The sequence below is a fragment of the Dreissena polymorpha genome, chromosome 1 (assembly GCF_020536995.1).
Source record: "Dreissena polymorpha isolate Duluth1 chromosome 1, UMN_Dpol_1.0, whole genome shotgun sequence".
Classification (NCBI taxonomy): domain Eukaryota; kingdom Metazoa; phylum Mollusca; class Bivalvia; order Myida; family Dreissenidae; genus Dreissena; species Dreissena polymorpha.
In genome coordinates this window covers 207,069,570-207,090,767 of record NC_068355.1, presented here as the reverse complement: position 1 = coordinate 207,090,767, position 21,198 = coordinate 207,069,570, and the positions used below count along the sequence as shown (strand labels likewise).

The window sequence follows — 21,198 nt, the reverse complement described above, 5'->3', positions numbered from 1 at the left end:
TAATATTTTCACACATACGGTTTGACAGGTACAAGGGCAGATTTTGTTTACGTTGCACAATTTAACCCTTCCGCTTCATCGTGTGTATTCGTTTCAAACACTGTTACTTGTGTGCAACCACATGCAAATGCGTCCTTGCAAAATATTATATTATAGATTAGATTTGATGTTAACATTATATAACTATGCAACTATGGTTTACATGCTCGTAAAATAAAAAAAACTACGAATACCCATTAAGGAATTTAAGGGCGATTCATACTACCGAAGAGGTTAATGCACACCACCACTCTTTGCAAATTTGTTTAACAGAAAATATGTGAAATTTCCGTACCATTTATGAACAAATACAATAACTATTAAAGCAAAAACTTTTATTGAACTAACTTATAGGCGTAAAAGTGTTTTTGCAATTAATTTAAACACGCAAGGCATTTTGGCAAGACATTACATACTATATTTTCTAATAATACAAATAATTGATCACAAAGTTAACAAAGAAAGCAATGGTATTTGAAGCAAAGAAAGAACATGTATAAATACAGGCATGACCGAAACAATTATTGCGAGCTTGTTATACGGGACATAATTTCGGAATCCAGACATAAAACACCATGGATCACAAGATAAATTTTGAAAACAGTAAACATCGCCATTTTTCAAGAAAAGAAGAAACGAGAGACGAATCAATTTTTTTAAACTTAACAGGATGCACACAAGTTTAGGAGAACGCTTTAGGACAAATACGTACTACATACGGTCAAACGGACAGACGGACAGACATACAGTCAGTCCAGTATACCCCATTAAGATCGCGAAGGAGGTATTGTTACACATACTTTTTTGTTAATAACATAAAATACACGTCACATTTAAAAGCAAATGCAAAGATTAAATGTGTATTTTACCCCATGTATTGTTTGCAAGCATAAACTATTATCACCAAAAGTAACATGTGTCTGTGTTTACATGTAGATGCACTGATTACGACAGATTCTATTTTTCTATTGTTTGTATCGAAGTTAATGATGCAATATATAGTTTACGATAAAAGTGTTCAAGATAAATTAAACGTTTAACGAAAGTCAATTCAAATATAAACATATTTTTATGTAATGATAATAACTAAAATTATATGCACGCAGTTATTTGTTTTTTTTACACATTTCAATATAGTTTTTGCAAAAAATAACACATTAACGTCCCTGATTGTACATACGTACCTGGAATATTACACCACCAGTATTGTATATGTACGCATGTCACGAACAACATGCAAACGTCGGTAGTCATGTCCAGAAATATCCACTTCATTCAGTACAAAAACAAAACCATTAAGTTAACATTGTTTACCATCTAGTGTCAACTAAGTAATTTGTTATGCTTTACCGATTGTTGACGCAGTACATGATACACCTTAAAATTCGACATCTAGTCCATATTAACAGCGAGAAGGTCTACGTCTGTGTCATCATACTTGATATTTTGTTTTTGTCTTTCGGCGGTTCGCCTACATCAACCATTATATGGGTGTAAAGAGGTGTCAATTTAACAAAAACTGTTTTGTATTGCACTGAATTAAGTCCGTCCGTCATAAAACGATTCTTGACAGTCTTCAAAAGGAACATCCTGTAAAGATAATAAAAAATAAAATTACTAACATATATGAATCAAAGTTCATAAACTTGTTTTCAGGACAATAATACAAAAAAAATATTCTTTTTTGTGTGTTTCGATATAACATTCAATATGTGTATGTGATATACTGAAATGCTCAAATACCGAGATAAATAATAACCACAGAACAGACAAGTCATGGCAATGTTTACCTTCATGCTGCTAGAACGTTTCTAGAAGAACATATATCTATTACTCATTCCATAATAGCAGATTAAAAATGGTTTAATGAATATGTTTCTCGTCTGTATAATGAATACAAAATACAGAATTGCTCAGTCGCGTCTTAATTCATTTTTGATTGCTAAGGCAAACGTTTGAAGTTGATGGTTTTTGTCATTTTCAATATACTTTTATACTTTTGTAAAAATACACTTTAAAGTATCATATTCATTTAACTTGATATTAACTATATAACGAATGCTTCTTTAGAAAAGTGAAAAGTGCATGGACTTATGTGTAAATTTAAAAATGTGTTAAATCAACATGTATCTTACTGTGAAATTAGTTAATTAATACAATCCAATACAATCATAAAATAAATATTTAAACCTCACATAATATAGATGCATATTTCCGCGAAATTGATAATATTATGCAATACCCTTACAATTTCATATAATTAGATAATATGGAATGTGCTCTGTGAAAAGGGGGTTTAATGCATGTGCGTAAAGTGCCGTCCCGGATTAGCCTGCGCAGTCCGCACAGGCTAACCTGGGACGACACTCTCCGCCTAAACTGCATTTTTCTAAGAAGAGACTTCCTTTAAACATAAACTATCATTAAGCGGAAAGAGTCGTCCATGATTTGCCTGTGTGGACTGAACAGGCTTATCTGGAACGACACTTTACACACATGCCTTAAACCCCATTTTCACAGAGCGAGGGTCATATATTTGCTTCATATGTTTTATATTCCCTTACCTAATTTTGGCTGGATTCATTTCCCGTTTGATGTGCTTGATCATTCGGTATCGTCCAGTAGTGAGGGGTGGTCGAACAATTCCAAGATTTTTGAATTGTATTCTGCATAGAGAAAATAGTATTTATAAACATTTCGAACGAATAATGGTAAGCATCGTGTTTGTATAAAAGTAAAACATATAAAATGAATACATGTAGTATTAATATTTTTTACATATGCACTGTATATATTTAAGGTCAGAATTTTAAATTGTTCTTTGTTTTATCAACTATGCATGTTATCTGCAAATCTAACTAAACATTTACGACGATGTGGCATTTAAGAGTGTGTACGTTATATACAAACATTGAATAATACAATTGCGATAGTTCTTTTAGTGTAGGATTGATAGAGATTCGCGTTCCGAAATAAAATCCGAGTTCTATTTTAAAATTGAGTGGGAAAGTGTCAGTTTTCTTTCCTATAAATCCTCTGAAAAAGATCTATTTTTAACACAACATGCGCTGCAAAGGAACGGGTTCGTTTGTCTTTAACGGAGGTATTTCACAAAAAAACTCGAATTTTACATTCAAGTTGTATCTGCTAGAGAAAGCGCTTAGCGTGCGAGATTCTTACAAATAATCGAAGGGCATGAAGCCCACGGTTAACAGTGTCATCGCATTCGAACGTCACACCAAATGATAATCAAAGCGCTGGATGCACTGAAGTTGTTCGCTATTGCATAATTTAAGACGCAAGTAATTTTGAAAATTAATCACAGGTTTTAAATCAACACAAGCTATTCAAATTCATAAAGATTGTGTCTTAACGCACGGGTCGATATGTGTGTGTGTGCAATTTTTATCATCCTATTTATTTTTTATAGAAATAACTTAGACAAAATAACAACAACATGGTCCTTTTTGACGTTCAGAAAGCATAGTAAGTATGATGAATATGGTAATGAGAACTGAATATTAAGGCAGTTTCCAATCACCATCACATTAAATGAATATTGTTTGAATATCGAATACCTATCTTACTAAGAATATAATTTCATTATGGAAATTTTGTGTACAAAACTTTCCATTTTTGACACAATATACTAATTCAAAATATACAAAAACATACTTGTTACCCTAGCAGTTCACACGGTGTCAACAACTCTAACTTTAACATGGGTAGAGAGCACTATTGCGCTTTTTCGGCGTAGCTGTTTTACCCAGTTTTTCACTTTAAGGTAGAGGGAGTGTAATGCACATGTATTAGGATCTATCTCATCTTGGTATTTTCTGAGTGTGTTTCCAATAAGAGTATCTTTTATGCAATATCAAAAAAATATAACCACAGATTAAGAATTTATTTACATTTTAGTAAACCTATCCCCTTCTCGGATTTCTACAAAATGAAGTTATGGGTATGAAAACAAAAATAAGAGCAAAATCATGAAAAGTCAATTTATTTTATCAGAAAAACCTTTTATGTATACCATAATGATATATCTACAAAATTAAAAAAAAATCAACATATGTGTTGTTATTTTTTATAAACATCAAAGAGTTTTATAATGTGAAGAATCTTTTTTGATTAATTGTACCTTATACATGGAAATGACAAACTTTTAAATCTGAAAAAAAGACAACAAATTATTATTGCCCAGTAATATACTTGACTTAAAAAGTATCAGTAAACATTAGTTGTCAAAAATGTACTGTGTATGGCAATGTTGACCACAGCTAACTTAAAATAATTGAGATAAACAATGGTGACCCCCCTTTTTTTAATAAAAGAATGTGAACAAAAAATATATGGAATTTTTTGTAAGCACTTTTTTCAATGAAAGTGTGTTTGGGCACTAAAATTTTGCTCACAATATTAATATTGCATCTATGCTTAACAAATTGTAGAAATAATATGGTATGTTTGCAAGTGTATTTTCAAAAGAAAGGGAGGTAACTTTGGCAATGTTAAGAAATGAACAATAAAAAATATTGAAGCACAAACGTATCCATTTTATGTGTATACTTTCTATACAGTCAAAATAAAAGACCTTAATTCATTCAATTGGCCTACTTACTTTAAGGATATTGTTTACAACAAAATACACGATAAAGAGCTGTAGAATATTCTTATTCTAAAGTAAACAAGGACCATCACTCTGTAACAAAAAAATCGACGAAAATAGCCAAAGCATTCAATTATCACTAGTTTTTTTAAACAATTGTAATGTATTACAAAAAAGGTTTTGCAATGCTTTTCATATATCTAACAACAAATTATCACTCTTCAAGACATTTGATGGCTCCAAGGGCTGCAAATCTGTAGACATTTCAAGAAAAAAGATAAATGTGTATGCATTGAACACCTATGTGCTTGATAGCACCAACTATTACAAATCACGCATAATTAACCAGCTGTGTTACTTTCACACACTTTTAAGTGATAAAGAAAGCTGCAAGCTTTGGAAGAACTTTGTCGAGTACTTTCTGCATACTTGTAACTCGCGGTTGACCGTTAAGAGTTTTTCATAGTGAATATGTCTCAGAGACCATCTTCTCCTGACCTGCATCTTTTGCAGACTCTTTGGCGACAGCTTCAATGAATTGCCCAGCCCGGTTTTCCATCAGTTTGAGATTCTCTGGATGGACCTCTTTCATGTCCAGGGCTGACAGGAAATTGTTGACCTTTACAGCACCACCCAATCCATCAATAATTGCTGTAAATGGAAAAAAATACACTGACAATTAAGTACCTTTCATGTATTGCAACAAAAATTTAACAACCCATCAACAAAACAGCTCAGACGGTCCGGAATTCTGGACAGTACAGCCCATAACTTTGATTGAAAAAGTCAATCCAAAGACAGAATAGCAACGGAACAATAGCAATCTTCGAAATATATTATTTAAAACCTCTTGGCAGTTGCCAAAATAGTTATTTTTAATGTTCATAGCAAAAAGTCGCAACTTGCACAGCTACATTTACTTGCAAAATTACACTCATACTCCAAACAGATGTTATCAAAAGCAATTTCCAGAAATGCAAAATTCATACAAACTTCTTACTGATCCAAAGCATTGTATCGACTTTAAAACAGGGCATCCCTATGGTGTGTTGTTCCATATGGCACTCTGTTTACAGCACCACATTCAACATTTAAACACACAACATACAAGTAGCCCCCAAAACATTTCTGTAGTTCATCCACAACATTGTCCAATGTTAGTGGCAAGGGTCCTAGCTTAAATGACTGACAGGACTGGAGGCTCTTCAATAACATATCCAATTCCACAATCCGACGTCCATGCCAGTTGTCGTTTTGTTTTCTATGGCTAAAATGCGACAATTATGCTATGTCCTCGTACATTCGTGCCCCTTAACTATGTATTTCGCGCATGCGCATACAATAACAAGTATTTTTAGCAATGAATAACTTTTATATACTCAATAAAATACTATTTCAGTATTAAAACATCTGAAAATCGTCTTTGTTTACATATTTGCTTATTTTTCAATTCGTGAAGGTGAAGGCCAACGATCTGCATCATTCAGAAAAAATTTCTCATTGGATTCGTGCTCCTCGCTTGACCGCGTTCTAAATGGGGCTCCCAGCGGGGAAGTTATATTTTAAGGAACAGATTGCAATGTCCTTTTTTATAAGACACACTTTAATGTGTATTTAATGATGGGAGCAATTTATTTTCAAATATAAAATTCCAAATAAGAGCAGGGATGTAAATAATTTTAAATAATTTTAAATAACTAATTAATTGTGTTATAAGTCAGCAATCTACGGTTTTGGCTAAATTTTCGATGTTTTGTTTTCGGAAATGTAAACAAATGTCAACCATCACAGAATCAATATTTCCAACTTTAATTGGAAATATAACCATGGTAACTTTCAACAAATTAAAGATTCTATAAACAACGCAAACGTGTTAATTGAAATATAATTGTTTCGCGCGTCCTGCATATTAAATGAGTTACAAAACCCCGTCGGTTACCCCTCAGTGCTCCGAATTAAATAGAGCGTGGCCTTCCTTAGAAATACTTCTGCCATTGCACAGAGTTTCTCAACTTTTTTGTTTAAAGTGCTGGTGATTTATAATGCAATAATACTCGATACAATAACATTTCTTACCACAATTTAAGCAATTTCTATATATGTGTGGAACATTTCTTGTTTTAATCGCATTTTCTCGGCAAAATAGTCAGCCGTTGTAAACGCTCGATCTACTTGAATAGAATCTGGACACGTGCAGTATTTGGCGACAGCGAAAATGACGTATTCAATTGAGCACGAATCCAATGAGAAGACACGAAAGTATGAGAACGAGGCATACCTTCTGTGCACTTTCATATATTCAAGACGTGACTGTTATTATGCTCAACTAACACATTCCTATGATTAACAGAAACTTTTCTCTAAGATTTGGATTTAAAACGTCTTTTTTTGTTACCACTCATTGTTGTTTGTCATTGTTTTGGTTTTGAGAGTAAAGTGATCTACCTTGCAGGGTTTCCCAGGAATTCCCAATCATAATTACGAAAAAATGAAAAACTTTATTTTCTTTTATGGTAAATTCATTTCATGTAACAAAATCCGATATAATGAAAGTCAATATGCGAGAAAATAATTGTGTTTAATAAAAAATATTCAAATTCCCGAGAGCAAACGGACATTTTCGAGGTTCAACGAAATCGCACGAAATCTTACGATGTTGTACGGAAAATTCCGAGCTCATTACGAACTTTCTACCTTATATGACTTTTACATAACGCCAGCAGACACGCATTAATATAATCGAATATTTCATAGGCTGATTCGAGATAAAACCTCTGAACTTTGGCTAAATCACTGTGTCTGGGCTCAAGGATACACTACTCAGTGTAAGGAGTTGCGGACTACTCTCTGTATGCTCAAATGACACAAATTGTGGCCCATTGAATTGTAAATTGCTTGACATGTATGCACAAATAAAACAAACAAACAAACAAAAATAGGCCATGAACAATTTTGTATTTATATTAATGTCAAAGCGGTTTATTGATATTGAATTCCAAAGCACACCGGTAAACAGTCAGATCGAAATTGGTTTTTCTTTTAAAAGGTTAAGAACAAACTAGTTGTATAGAATACAAGCAATAAAAAAGTCAAGTGTTTTCTTACACACAAGTAAACATTTGAAGTATGCACTGATATCTTTCTAGGCAAAACAAACATTAAAAAAAATTTGTTCTCGAGTTCTTCAGTCTCGCACTCAGCAAACATTTCTTTTTCAGGAACACTTCTAAAGATATCGCAAGGTTGGGTGGCGAAATTTATGCATTTTGATAAATGTATTTTTAATATATTTTTGGAAGTATATGAAAACTTAAATATTAACATACTATGTATTTCGATGGTGAAGAAATACACTCATAATAGGGCATGTGGGGACACATATGATGTGCACTCCCGTAGTATAATTTGTATCTACTTACACTAATACGTGGTACTGCCGTTGTATAATTTTTATCTACTTACAATAATGTGTGGGTTGGCAATGATAAGTTGATAACACACATTTCATGCGGTGAATATGTGACTAACAAGTTAACAAACACACTAGTAAAACTTTTGTTTTCAATTAAATTATTTAGAAACGTAAATTACAAACTTTATTTCAAAGTCAGCATTTACGCCGACTACCTTTTAAAAAGATATTTCTTGTTATATTTAGTTGTTTTTTTTTATATTCGGTTTTAGCGATTATAAAGCATTTGTGTTGTTGTCTTTAATATACATGCAGTAATTGGTGAAAAACGTATATTGCATAATTAATTTCAAAGTCTAGTGATTATATAGCATTTGTGTTGGTGTCTATAATATACCTGTAGTAATTGCATGGTGAACTCATGTTCAACGTATTATTAATTGAGGACTGTAAATGTAAACAAACTTAATCTTCTACTATTGCATTGTTAGCACCCGTGAATACAAAAGATCCAAAAGATCGCCGCTATCTGTTGAGAACAAAAGACTGTTTCCCATGCATATCAAATTTAACTTCGGTGTAGCACAATGCACTATGAACGCGGCAACATAACATTCCACTATACTTGTTTATCAGGATCTATTAATATCTCCATACCGCAGATGCGGCGTTTATCGTTCTTAGCGTAGTTAAGAGCAGACCGATTTTCAACGTGCAATATTAACCTTAGTTGTCCGCAAGTGTACAACTTTAAAGCATTGGAGGTTTTTACCGGTACGGGGCCCCAAAACCTTAAAATTTGCCTACATTTATTAATAAACACGTGCGTTAAAAATATCAACCTAATAGAATCACTATTCCTCGACCACACGCAAACATACGTTCATAATTTCATCAGAACAAATACGATGATAAATTAAATCGCCAAAGGATAGAACGAACTCGATTCTTTTTTATATCTGGTAGGTAATTCTGATAGTTCAAATCATATAAATCGCTGTTAAAAATATTTCAAAAGTTATTAAATGCTATTATGAAGCGCGGCGAAAGTACCTCCGCATTAATTCAAATTAAAATAAAGTAAGTATTACTTTATGTCTATAAGGACACGACATAAAATGTGCTAAATAAAACTATTCAATACTAACTTTACATATGTTTTAAATGATATACTGCACTTCTTACTGAAACATAACAAATTGACATATATCTACCATGAAATAAAATGCCTACCTAGCTGCCATATCGTCATCTTCTGCACCCTAGCCCCAGTAAAGGTTGGAATATCCGTTGACTGCTATGTAGACATCAGGTTTCATGCTGAGTACACCGCCCACTAACTGCGTATAAGGAAGCCTGCAAAAGAAGTAGATCCACTACCCTTAATTTGCAAAAACCATTCGGCGTTGAAATTGCTGAAATAAAAGCAACATAACGTTCTTTAATCAAAGATCACAATTTTGTGACGATTTTAACAAGATAATGCATGTCCTTTTTCAGAATTTAAAAAATCGTGATGCTTTTACTTATTTATTGGGCATTAAACGGTATAAGGCTATGCACGTGTCCGTACACAACTTTGATAACAAAATTACATTATGGAAAGCGTATACACTGTGGTCGAACGCCGTCATACGTATAATAACAGTATACCTGTACCCAAATTTATCCAAGGCGGGTGACATGTGCTTCGGAGCGTCCGTGCAAGTGTAAATGTTGCGGTCATCCTCGGGAATCATGTCCACGTCATGGAAGACGAAGCAGTCGAAATCCTCTATCTTTCGGACCTCAGCGAACGCCGCGTTCATGATAAGTCCTTTGTTGAATGTGTTGTTCCCATTCTTCAATTGTTATAATAAATGTATAACAATGTTTTAATATAATACAGTTTGCATTTGTAGGACATTTTTTTTTATTCAATATAAGACATACATTGCATACATGCATATGATCACACAAAAGAAGTTATATCATGTAGCAGCAATAATGTTCAAACATGTTATACAAGATATGCTAATATATAGTTTTGTTTTCAAAAAAAATCTACAGAATAGTTATCAATATGAATGAGATGCATAAAATTGGGAGAAATCATTCTGGACTTGTTATAAAAGTTTAATGTGTTGCCATTTTTGTTCAAATATATGAAGTTTATTATTGTTAAGGGCAATTTGTTTTTCAATTTGGATCTTAATTTTTAAATAGTTTATAAAACAGTTGAAAGTAGGTATTTGTTTTTTGTATTTGATGCTGAATATAAAATATTTCATTAATATGATAATGTGGTTCACAGTGTTATTAATTTCTGGTATTTTTAAAGTATTTACACCGAAACTGATATTTAAGAGAGACAGTTTTATTTGTAATTGTTGTTTCTCTAGAAATGTTGTTAACTGGTTCCATAGAATTTGATTATGTTTGCACTCCCAGAAAAGGCGTTCTATTGTTTCAATGTAATCGCTGCATATATCACATAAATTTGTGTTGGATAGGTTGCACTTAAAAAGATATTTATTTGTAGCTATGATTCTATGGACATATTTATATTGAAAATTTCTCAGTGTGCTATCTATAGTTGTTTTATATGGCATGATAAATATTTGTTTCCAATTAAATTCTTGTTCTCGAAGAAGGCTTTGCCATTTATTTTGAATCTTTGAGTTTTCTGCTGGGTGTTTAATTTGTAGTTTGTAAAATATTTTGTTTGTTTTGTTTTGTTTTGCAAGTATGTTTTCCATGAATGATGTTTGAGTACATGGTGTGTTATTTGTATTAATTGTAGATTTAATATGTATGGGTATGCTTTTAATTAATGTGTGATACATTAGGAAATTGCTTGAAGGTATTCCGAATATATAACATATATTCTTAAAAAAATAGAAGTCCTTTATTCTGTAATCGTACAATTGGTCGACATATTTAATGTTTTGTTTAAACCAGTGTTTATAGAAAAAAGTCTTATTGTTTGAAGTTATGTCTATATTGTTCCATAAAATAGTTTTACTGGTGATTTCGGTTTCTAGATTATGAGTAACATTAGTCCATGCCGATAAAACACTAGATAGAAATATGTTTCCGTTTGCAATTTCATTCAAAATGGTATTGTTGATGTTACATTCAAAAAGTAGGAGTCACCATATTTTTTTAGGATTTTCTGGTAGAATAATTTCCATTTACTCGTATTGGTATTATCTAGGTATCTTTTAACCCAGCTGCATTTGATTGCATTCAAGAATGAGTCGATGTCTGTTAATTGGATACCTCCATTTTCTACACATTGAATTAACTGAGTTCGTTTTATTTTATCAGGCTTACCGTCCCATATGAAATTAGATATTGCTGATTTTATATCGTTAATAATATCATTTGGTGGATTTGGGAGAACTGTTAGTGTATAAATTAATTTAGGGAGTGCAAATGTTTTTAACACGGTGTTTTTTCCGATAAGTGTAAGTTTACGGTGTTGCCATGATTTTAAACAATTTTGATTTTTTTGTAGTTTAGGCAATATGTTTTTAAGAATTGTTTCATATTCATTGTTTGTAAAGGTTATTCCTAACGTTGTTGCTTCATCTGATGTCCAGATGAATTTCATTTCTTTTTTAAGATGCATATTACTTTGTTTAAATTTACCTACTCTTAGCACAGTACATTTACTTTTGTTTAATTTAAGACCCGATGCCATTCCAAAAAGGGTTAGCAATTCTATAAGATGATTGAATGAGTCACTACTGTCGTTTAAAAAAAAAGTTGCATCGTCAGCAAATAGGGACTGTTTAATTTCTTCGTCGGATTCTAGCGATATTCCATTTATATGTTCATTTGATTGTATATAGTGTGATAGATATTCGATGCATATAATAAATAGCGAGGATGAAAGTGGACATCCTTGTTTTAATCCTCGTTCGATGTTAAAACTGTTTGAGAAAAAGCCATTGTTAATTATTATACTGTTAATATCGGTATAAAATAGTTTAAACCATTTAATAAGACTTTCACCGAAATTCATATTTTCTAAACAAGAGAAAATAAACGAATGGTCTAGTGAATCGAAAGCCTTTTCGAAGTCTGCAAATAAAATGAGACCAGAATTGTTTGATTGGTTGAAATAATTAATGCATTCTTGTATAAGACGTACGTTTTCATTAATGTAACGTCCTTTAATGAAACCAGATTGAGATCTTGAAATTACTGATGGTAATATTTTTCTTAATTCTGTTTGATATACTTTTAGTAGCAATTTTATGATCATTGTTAAGCAAACTAATCGGGCGCCAGTTTGATAAGGATTCTAAGTTTTTTCCAGGTTTTGGAATAAGTGATATTATACCTTTTTTTTGTAGCGTAGTTAAGTTTTTATTGTTAAATGAATAGTTAAGTGAATTAATTAAATGTATTATAATATCATTCCAGAATATTTTATAAAATTCGATTGTGATTCCATCTGACCTTGGACTTTTGTTATTTTGCATTTCTTTTAGAGCTAATCCACATTCATATTCATTAAGTAATTCGTCGCACAGTATTTTTTCCTCTTCATTTAAAGCATGATGTGTATTTTTAAAAAGGGTGATATTTTCAACATGTTTTCGTTTATAGAGGGTTTCGAAAAATAAACGTTTTTCTTCTAGTATTTGGGTTCTGTTTGTTATATCTTCGCCATTCACTACTAATTTGTGTATAGTTTTTTGTTCACCTCTGCGTTTTTCGATGTTTGCGAAGTATTTGGTATTTTTTTTCATTATGTTCAACATGCTGTGCACGTTCTCGTAGTAGTATTCCATTGAGACGTGTATGATAAATGTCTCCCAATACTTGTTTTTTTATGTTATTTCATTTTCAATGTCTTTGGTGTCGTTTGTGTTTGTTTCATGCAATTGTTTTTCAAGTGTTTCAGTGCTTTTAATGGTTTCAGTTTCAAGTTTGTGTGCTTTCTTTTGTTTAAATGATGTGTATCTAATTGTTGTGTTACGTATATTTCATTTAATTACTTCCCATAAGGTGTTTGGGTTCGCATCTTTATTATTTTGAACTGTATTGGATATTTCTTGTTTTATTTGTGTTTGATATTCTGTATCTAATAAGATGCTATTATTAATTTTAAAGTATCCTGGGCCTCTTTCAGGTTGTATTTGGTGCAGTTTAAGTTCAACTAAAGAGTGGTCAGTCATAAATCCTGGTTTTATGCTACATGTGTCAACAATGTTGCAAAGTGACTCAGATATTAAAAAATAGTCTAATCTACAGAATATTGTTGGTTTTGTGTTTGAATGCCAGGTGTATTTGCTTTCGTTTGGATTTATTGTACGCCATATGTCTATTATATTGTTGTTTTCAATTATGTTATTCAAAATGTTTCAATTTTTAGAATGAGTGTAAAGTTTTCCCTTCTTTTTATTTAATAATGGGTTAAGAACAGTATTGAAATCACCACCGACTATGATATTTTTATCTTGGTTATTAATTATAAAGGATTGTAATGTTTCGTAAAATGTGGAATCATCTATGTTAGGGCCGTAAACGTTGATATATGTTAATTGTGTTTCGTGTATTTTGATGTCTATGCTTGCTTGTCTTCCAATTATTATTTCGTTAAAGTTGTCGACTGTGATACCTATATTATTTTTTATCAGAAAGGCAATGCCTTGTTTATTAGTATGCTGTCCACTAAGATAGATGTCTCCGTCCCATTCATGTTTAAGGTTTGTGCTAAAGTATGTGTCAAATGACTTTCTTGTAATAGACATATACTATAATTTTTTTCGTCTAACCATTTAAAGATTTTTATGCGTTTATTTTTACATAATTTAATCATTTAAAAATGTGGAGGGTGATGTAAATAATAATTTGTGTGTGCTTGTACAGTTAGTTTCTACTTTAAAACATGTGCAGTTGGTTTCTATTACAAACTATGGGTCAATAAAAGTTTTCCATGATTTGGTATTTGATGCAAAAGTGATTCGTATGTACAAATATAGTAAACATTTCATCATGACATATACAATGGAAAAAATGCAAAGAAAAAAAGCAGGAAAAAAAGGACAAAATAAACAAAAACAACAAACAATTGAAACAAAGAGATGCAAAAAATGGATAGAAACATACGGTAATGGTATGGGTTTTTATAAAGTATTGATAATGATATATCTGTCCAATGTACTGTTTAAATGTATAAGACGAGAACGAAATATGTAGAAACGTTTACATATGATGTTATGAATACATTATCCAATATATTAAAACAACAATTTTAAAAAAGCACGTTCATTATCCTGTTATCATATTTACGTACGTATAATATATATATTAGACAAATCAATTTAAGTAATGTATATATATTAGATCCTAGACTATTATGTACATAACCATATAACAGTCCAGTTCATATACATACATACACATATATATACATACATATACATTCATACACGAACATACACATATATTTATTTATTTATTTATTCATTGTTGCCCATATGTATGAGGGTAGTATATACAATTTACTAAGTAATTATATATATATATATATTATTTAAGTATTTATTGTTGCTCATATGTATGAGGGTAGTGTATACAATTTTTCGGAACAACAACAAATGAAGATACATTATTTCTTTATCAATTTTATGTATTTTAACTAGATATAAGTGCCGGAAACAACACAAGAACAAATACATAATTTCGTTATCAATGTTCGGTAACGTCAACTTAGGATATTGAATATTTTAGTACACAATAATGGTGGTAAAAAGCTTCAGACTCTACTTGATTTCTCTTCACAGTGGAAAGAGATATCGTAGAGAGAAATTTTAACAAGATGTCAGTACCTTTACAAATGCCTCCTTCGAAAAACGACAAAAGGAGATATTGTTCAAGGTATATATATACTTATATAAACGTATACACCCTCATATACATGTACATACATATATACGCACATATATACACACATATGTACATGCAATTCTTGAGATTTTCTGTTTTCCTGTGTGTAAATATTCTCTACAAAAAAACTAAGCCATGTATCTACATCTTCACTTGATTGTTTTCCTTATAATAAGTTCATCAGCGTAATTTATATTTATTTAAAGAATACCATTGTTTATATTATATATACATTAATTGTTGTCCTTATATTACAATGTGTTTATCAGCGTAATTTATATTTGTTTAAAAATACAAATATTTGTTATTGAGTAAATTATTATATATTTGTTATTGAGTATATTATTTAAATAGCTACAATTGCCAATATATTACCGTACAAACATGTCAGGTTGAATGGTGACTTTTTAGAAAAAACATTTTAGAGCTCTAGGTACTCTACGCGTCTGAGATGATACATTGTAGTAAATAAACATTTATCAAACGCGTGGACGCAGACTATTAAATACATTAATCTATATATTAACACCAGCAAATTGTGATTTTACTTAAATTAATTCAAACAAAAAAAACAAACCTGACTAGAAAAAAGATGTGTTTTAATATAAAACCGAATTTAACAAATCCATCTGTGCATGGACACAAAAACGCGTGCACATATAATCCTACTCGCCCGCATGCATACATACATGGTCGCTAATACATCTGTGTTCGACAAACACCTCCAACAAGAATAACAAAGGCTGACAGTGACAGACAGACTTTTCGATGTGAGTACACATAGCAAATATTAAAACATCAAGCCGTACCTCGATTTTACATATACATATATATCAAAGGTAAAAGGTGTAAAGACCAAAAGTACAAATAGCGAATATTAAAAAAATCAAGCCGTACTTCGAGTTCACATATACATATATATCAAAGGTTAAAGGTGTGAAGACCAAATGGATATTGATTTATACACGCTTCACGAGTATTAATATATAAAGATTTGTTTTGAGAGATCACCATAGTGAGAACCTATGTACAAATTGTGTATAAAGTATATTTACTTTTGTACCAAATTAGCAAACAACATGATGCATATTAATTGCTTGTTCTATGTGGTTTAAAAACATATTAAAAACACGGTGAATTTTTATATAGTATACAAATCACTGCATGAGTAAATATTGTGCTTGAACTGTGTTTGTTTAGTTATACTTTGTTTAAATATAGTGTTATGAATGTTAAATATGCCTAATGTGACGCAGTAGATTTACTATAAACACACCTTGTAAAGCGAAATACTGTGGTCAGTGAAGCGTTAATCTCTATTGAACATAAGCTATACTTATTAACAAAAGAAAAGCGTCCATGTACGGTGCGTATATTACTGCCTCTTCGGTGTGTTGTTCGGTCGTGGCAGGTTCGTCCAATGTTCATATCTTCAAATTTCACAGCTTGAATTTTGTCCATATGGTCCTTGTAAAAGATCTTCCCATTCGTGAACCAAGCACTGTTTATTTCGTCTGGCATCTTTTTTTTCACGCACATAAGTGCATGTAAGTTAAGTTTTGTCATGTCTTCATTGATATAAATGTTTGACCCTTTTAGCTGTTTCCGATTCGCCATGATGTTTAATTTGGTTTGCCTGCTTTTCAACGATACTATTATGTCTCTGTTTTTGTTATCCTTCTTAGGAAGTCGGTGGGCTATATTGATTTCAGCCATGGTTATTTGGCACACGTTGTGAGCGCGCAAGGCGAATATTACCATTTCAGCTGATTGTCTTGCTGTTTCCAATGATTTGGTATCCGCAATTCCTTTTATTTTGATGCTGTTTGCACGTGAGTACATTTCGCTTTTGTTTTCATACTTTTGCCTTTTCATGTCTATCTGCTTCAATTCTTTAAGAAGGTTCTCGTTCATTTCTTTCTGGTTTTTTATTTTCTGTTTCTAATATTTGGGACTGCGCTCTCAGCTTATCCATTCCTTGCTCTTTTTCAAAGAGTCTTCCTTCTAGGATTTCAACATTCTTTACTACATATTTCAATAAATCGTCTTTCATTTCTGCGAACAGATCTTTGATTGTTTTATGAAGAGTTCCGTCACCTTTAATTATGACATTTTCCAGCCGTTTATTAACAATGTTCATTGATGTATCTAGCTTTTCAAGTTTTGTGTTAATTATTTTCATTTCAGTTACGATATCGTTTTCGTCTTCTGTGTGTTTTGCCGTTTCAGACTGCATGACTGCAGATTTCTGCTTAGGTTTCTTTTTCTTTTGTTTATCAACTTTCGGCGTTTCGTTGATACTACTGTCTACTTCACTAACGCTAGATGCTTCTCGTTTACGCTTATGAACTTCGTCATCAAAGTGGCTGTTCGATTTTATTATGGATGACAACGCCTTATCTTTTTTTAACAATATACATTGAAAATTCTTGACTTGAGGTTTTTAATTAAAATTCAACATGTTGCTTTTAGTTTATTTTTACAATGTACATCTCAAAAAAGTCAAGAGGTCTTACATTTTGTTCCACTTCATATGCCTATCCTTTTTCACAATTTTTACCTTACATAATTTTAATAATTTCTCGCCGAGATAAAGCTTGTTTACCTCGTGCGGGTTACACACCACACTTGCATTTGTAGGACATACTTTTCATTGTCTTGTGTGGAATTGTATTGTTCTCATTTAAAAATGAATTTATATATTTGCTACTAGTATGGTCATCAACAAATATTCTTATTTAACATTAAGCTTATTTCTTGAAAATAAATAGAATGTATGTGTTTTTAAGCTTAACGAACTCCGACATGGCTCTCATACATAGAGTTCTTACGTGAAAAGTAAAGTAAGTATGGATATACATTTAAAATATATTTCCTTGTATGTTTTATTCTGGTCGAAACATCATTTGGCTTTTGAGACTTTGTTTGTTTTTAAATATAATTTAGCTTTATGGGGCATGCTTGCTCGAAGATTAGAACAACGAAATATAATAAATCATACCTGTTCTACGACGAAGAACCGAAAATTAAGTTGCTGGCCTTTTAGCATTGGGATGGGATAATATTGCAACTGCTCCAAATGTTTACGCCTGTCCCTGAATGGAATGATGATAGCGACCCGTTGCCTAGCAAAACAGTCACGTGGTTTCCATGTTCCACCGGAAATAATGTCACGGTACTCTTTATGGAAGGTGAAGTTAGCGTTCTCACTTAGGTCTATCTTAAGTCGCCCCACTGAAACGAGAATTCGTATTTATGGTCAAATGAACGACAATAAAGTGTAATTGGATTCACGTTTTAACAATTGAATTGACGGTCACCTAAATATATTTTTTGAGTTCTACAAGTTCTTTATTATTTAAAAACACACTCTTTTTATGTAGTCCATAAAGTATCATTTCTCATATATTATCGAATTTTTAACAGTTACTTAAACAGATACTTTATATTACACATTAATAAAATGTACACTCGTTTGTTTTATATACATCTTGTGTAAAAATAAAAGTGGGCACAACCTTACGAAATATTCACGAATGCCCAAGATTGCGTCAAATCCGCATTGAAACCCGCTATGGTTTGTCATTCCAAATCCGGTAATTAAACTCAAGCATAAATTGTGTGTATATAATAATGACATTTAATTGCGTTATACCATATTTTAGTGCTTGTTTTTCTATTACTGTAATGTTTAACAACGATGGTGAGAGGAATCCGTGTGAACAATGTATTGAAATACTTAATAAACAATACAATTCAATACTCTGCACGATCAAAACGGTATTTAACATTAAATTTGACACAATTTTGAAGATTGTTGAACCTTGATTAGTGTGTACTCTTAAATAAGGTATATACCATGTGAACCATGCGCATCCGAAAAGCTATAGAATTTGATTTGTGTTCAAAATTTTGATACGTTTTCGTAATCGCTTTGATCCTATAGAATCATTCGTAGCCGTGAATTTCGGAGTGTGAAATATTAAAGTTCAGTTTAATACAACCTTATTTTAAATTCAGTAAAAAAAGTAGTTTCGTGACAAATTATTGAAATTAGAGAGCAATGACCCCGTTTATAATTTGATTTTATGAAGGCTAAGAGTTATTTCACTGGGATGTATCACATTAAATTGCTTGTGGCCCAGGAATGGTTACTCGTGCATAACGTTTTTTACGGTAACCTTTTTTAATAAAGATATCCGAATAAGAATAAATAAGCCACGTTTACAATCATTATTGTGAAAACATCGATATAATGTCAATATCAATTGAGAAGTACTATGTTATGCAAAGCTTAGATTTCAGCGAGCGACTAAGTCCTATGAGCAACTATATGTTTTACCAAAATGATCGCAGCACAGTGCAAATTACTCACAAGTGCGTTCACACAAACCGTGATTTGTTTAAATGGTACTTGCGAATTAATATTATGTAATTTTATTAACCAAAACAAACTTTATTTATCCATTACTGTAAATGCTGTGTATATATAAGTTCCAGATTACCGATAAATAACCCTGTTGCTCTCAGAAGCAAAGTGAAAATTAATATGTGCAAACAGAATAAAACCAGAACAGCCTGTGAGTTACTCGAAGTCTCTTCAGGTTTTATGCTATTTGCTGCTCATAAGTGTCTTGGAAATGAAGCCTTTAAAATGTGTATCTAGTAAGAAAGGTCTTTAATTAAATTCAACTTTGTAGGGGACTACAAATGCGTAAAAAAACGTATCTAAATGGTAAAGGGATAAACCAATTGGCTGCTTATATATATATTTTGTAAAGTTATATTAGATATTTTAATATTTAAGTGCAATCTATGTATAACATATGCTGTTATCAATCATAGCATTGCGTATCTTTGACTCTTCATGACAAATGTCTAATTTGTAAGATAAACTTTAATGATGTAACTTCTGCCATTGATGCTTATCAATGAATGTCGCTGTTATCAGTACGTCTTAGTATTTTTGCCCTTATTTTGAAATATTCAAGCAAACCTTCCACAATATGAATGTGGATCTGTATAATGAAATGATGCGCGTGTAGTGTCAGTGTGTTTAAACTGGTAATCAAACTGCAGTATTATTTGTGTATGAGGTATTTGTGTAATTGTGTAATACATTCAGATGTTTTCGCTAATATACTTACGTTAATGATTAGTCCAGTAAAGATCTTGTGTCCTTCAAATTTCTTTGTATGCATTGTTTGTTTGTTAAGTTGTTTTGCAAACAAAGCTAGTCTAATCAGACAGTGGCAATCTACGCATTTTACACGTATGGAAGAAATGGTTTATGTTCATGTATTTCCACACATTTTTACAGATGGGTCCCGATTCATGTTGAGTTTTAGCAACCTTTAACTTTCACATACCTGTTTCACAGGGTATTTTATTGGATGAGTCAATAGATAATTTAACCACTACTTGTAATTTTAGTAAATGTATGTGTACGCGTTTTTGTGCGTGAATGTACACTTGACATTGAACATTCTGCTAAAGAAAACTAAACTGTACAACAAAGCCCATCCTGCCCAGCGTAATGGTTTCAACTTCTAATATTTGGCGTTACACGTAGGAGTATGAGACACATAAGCAACCATTTACACAACATTCTGCGTGTAGTCCGTGTAAACGTACATCCAAATTTTATTTTCCTCATGTCCCTTTCCAATAAATGGTATAGCCTCTTTATTGCGCCTTATCTGGGCCTCTGTCAATATAAAGATGTTGTCCTATAGAAGTGAGCTGTATCAAGCATATTGTAAGAATGTTCCCTTTTTATACTTAGAAAATTGAAAATTTGGTTAAGTTTAGTGTTTAGGTCCACTTTAATCCTAAAGTATCAAAGCTATTGCTTTCATACTTGCATTACTTGCTAACTATAATAAGGGGACTGTGCAAAATGTTATATAACTCTGACTGGCATTTTGACAGAATTATGGCCCCTTTTTTATTTAGAAAATTGAAAATGTGGTTTAGTTTTGTGTTTTGGTCCACTTTATTCCTAAAGTGTTATAGCCATTGCTTTCAGAATTTGACTGTACAGGAAAAGGTGTGTAACTCTGGTTGGCATTTTGACGGAATTATGGCCCTTTTTTTATCTTTGTAACTTTGAATATTTTGTTAAATTTTGTGTTTAGCTCCACTTTACTTCTAAAGTATCAAGGCTATTGCTTTCAAACGTCAAATACTTTCTTATTATCATGAGGTTACTGTACCTGGCAAGTTTAATTTGACCTTGACTTTTGAATTACCT

The 21,198-nt window shown here is 31.8% G+C and overlaps 1 protein-coding gene across 1 annotated transcript; it reads right to left on the bottom strand.

The window, feature by feature from the left end:
* Window positions 1-667: 667 nt before the first annotated feature.
* LOC127866049 (beta-1,4-galactosyltransferase 6-like) lies at window positions 668-20,601 on the bottom strand. Its single transcript, XM_052406317.1, is given in 8 exon segments — window positions 668-1,629; window positions 3,963-3,981; window positions 5,147-5,299; window positions 5,728-5,915; window positions 9,294-9,416; window positions 9,714-9,901; window positions 17,947-18,179; window positions 20,580-20,601. Coding segments are annotated over 8 exon segments (1,098 nt in total). The 3' UTR covers window positions 668-1,457.
* Window positions 20,602-21,198: the final 597 nt, after the last annotated feature.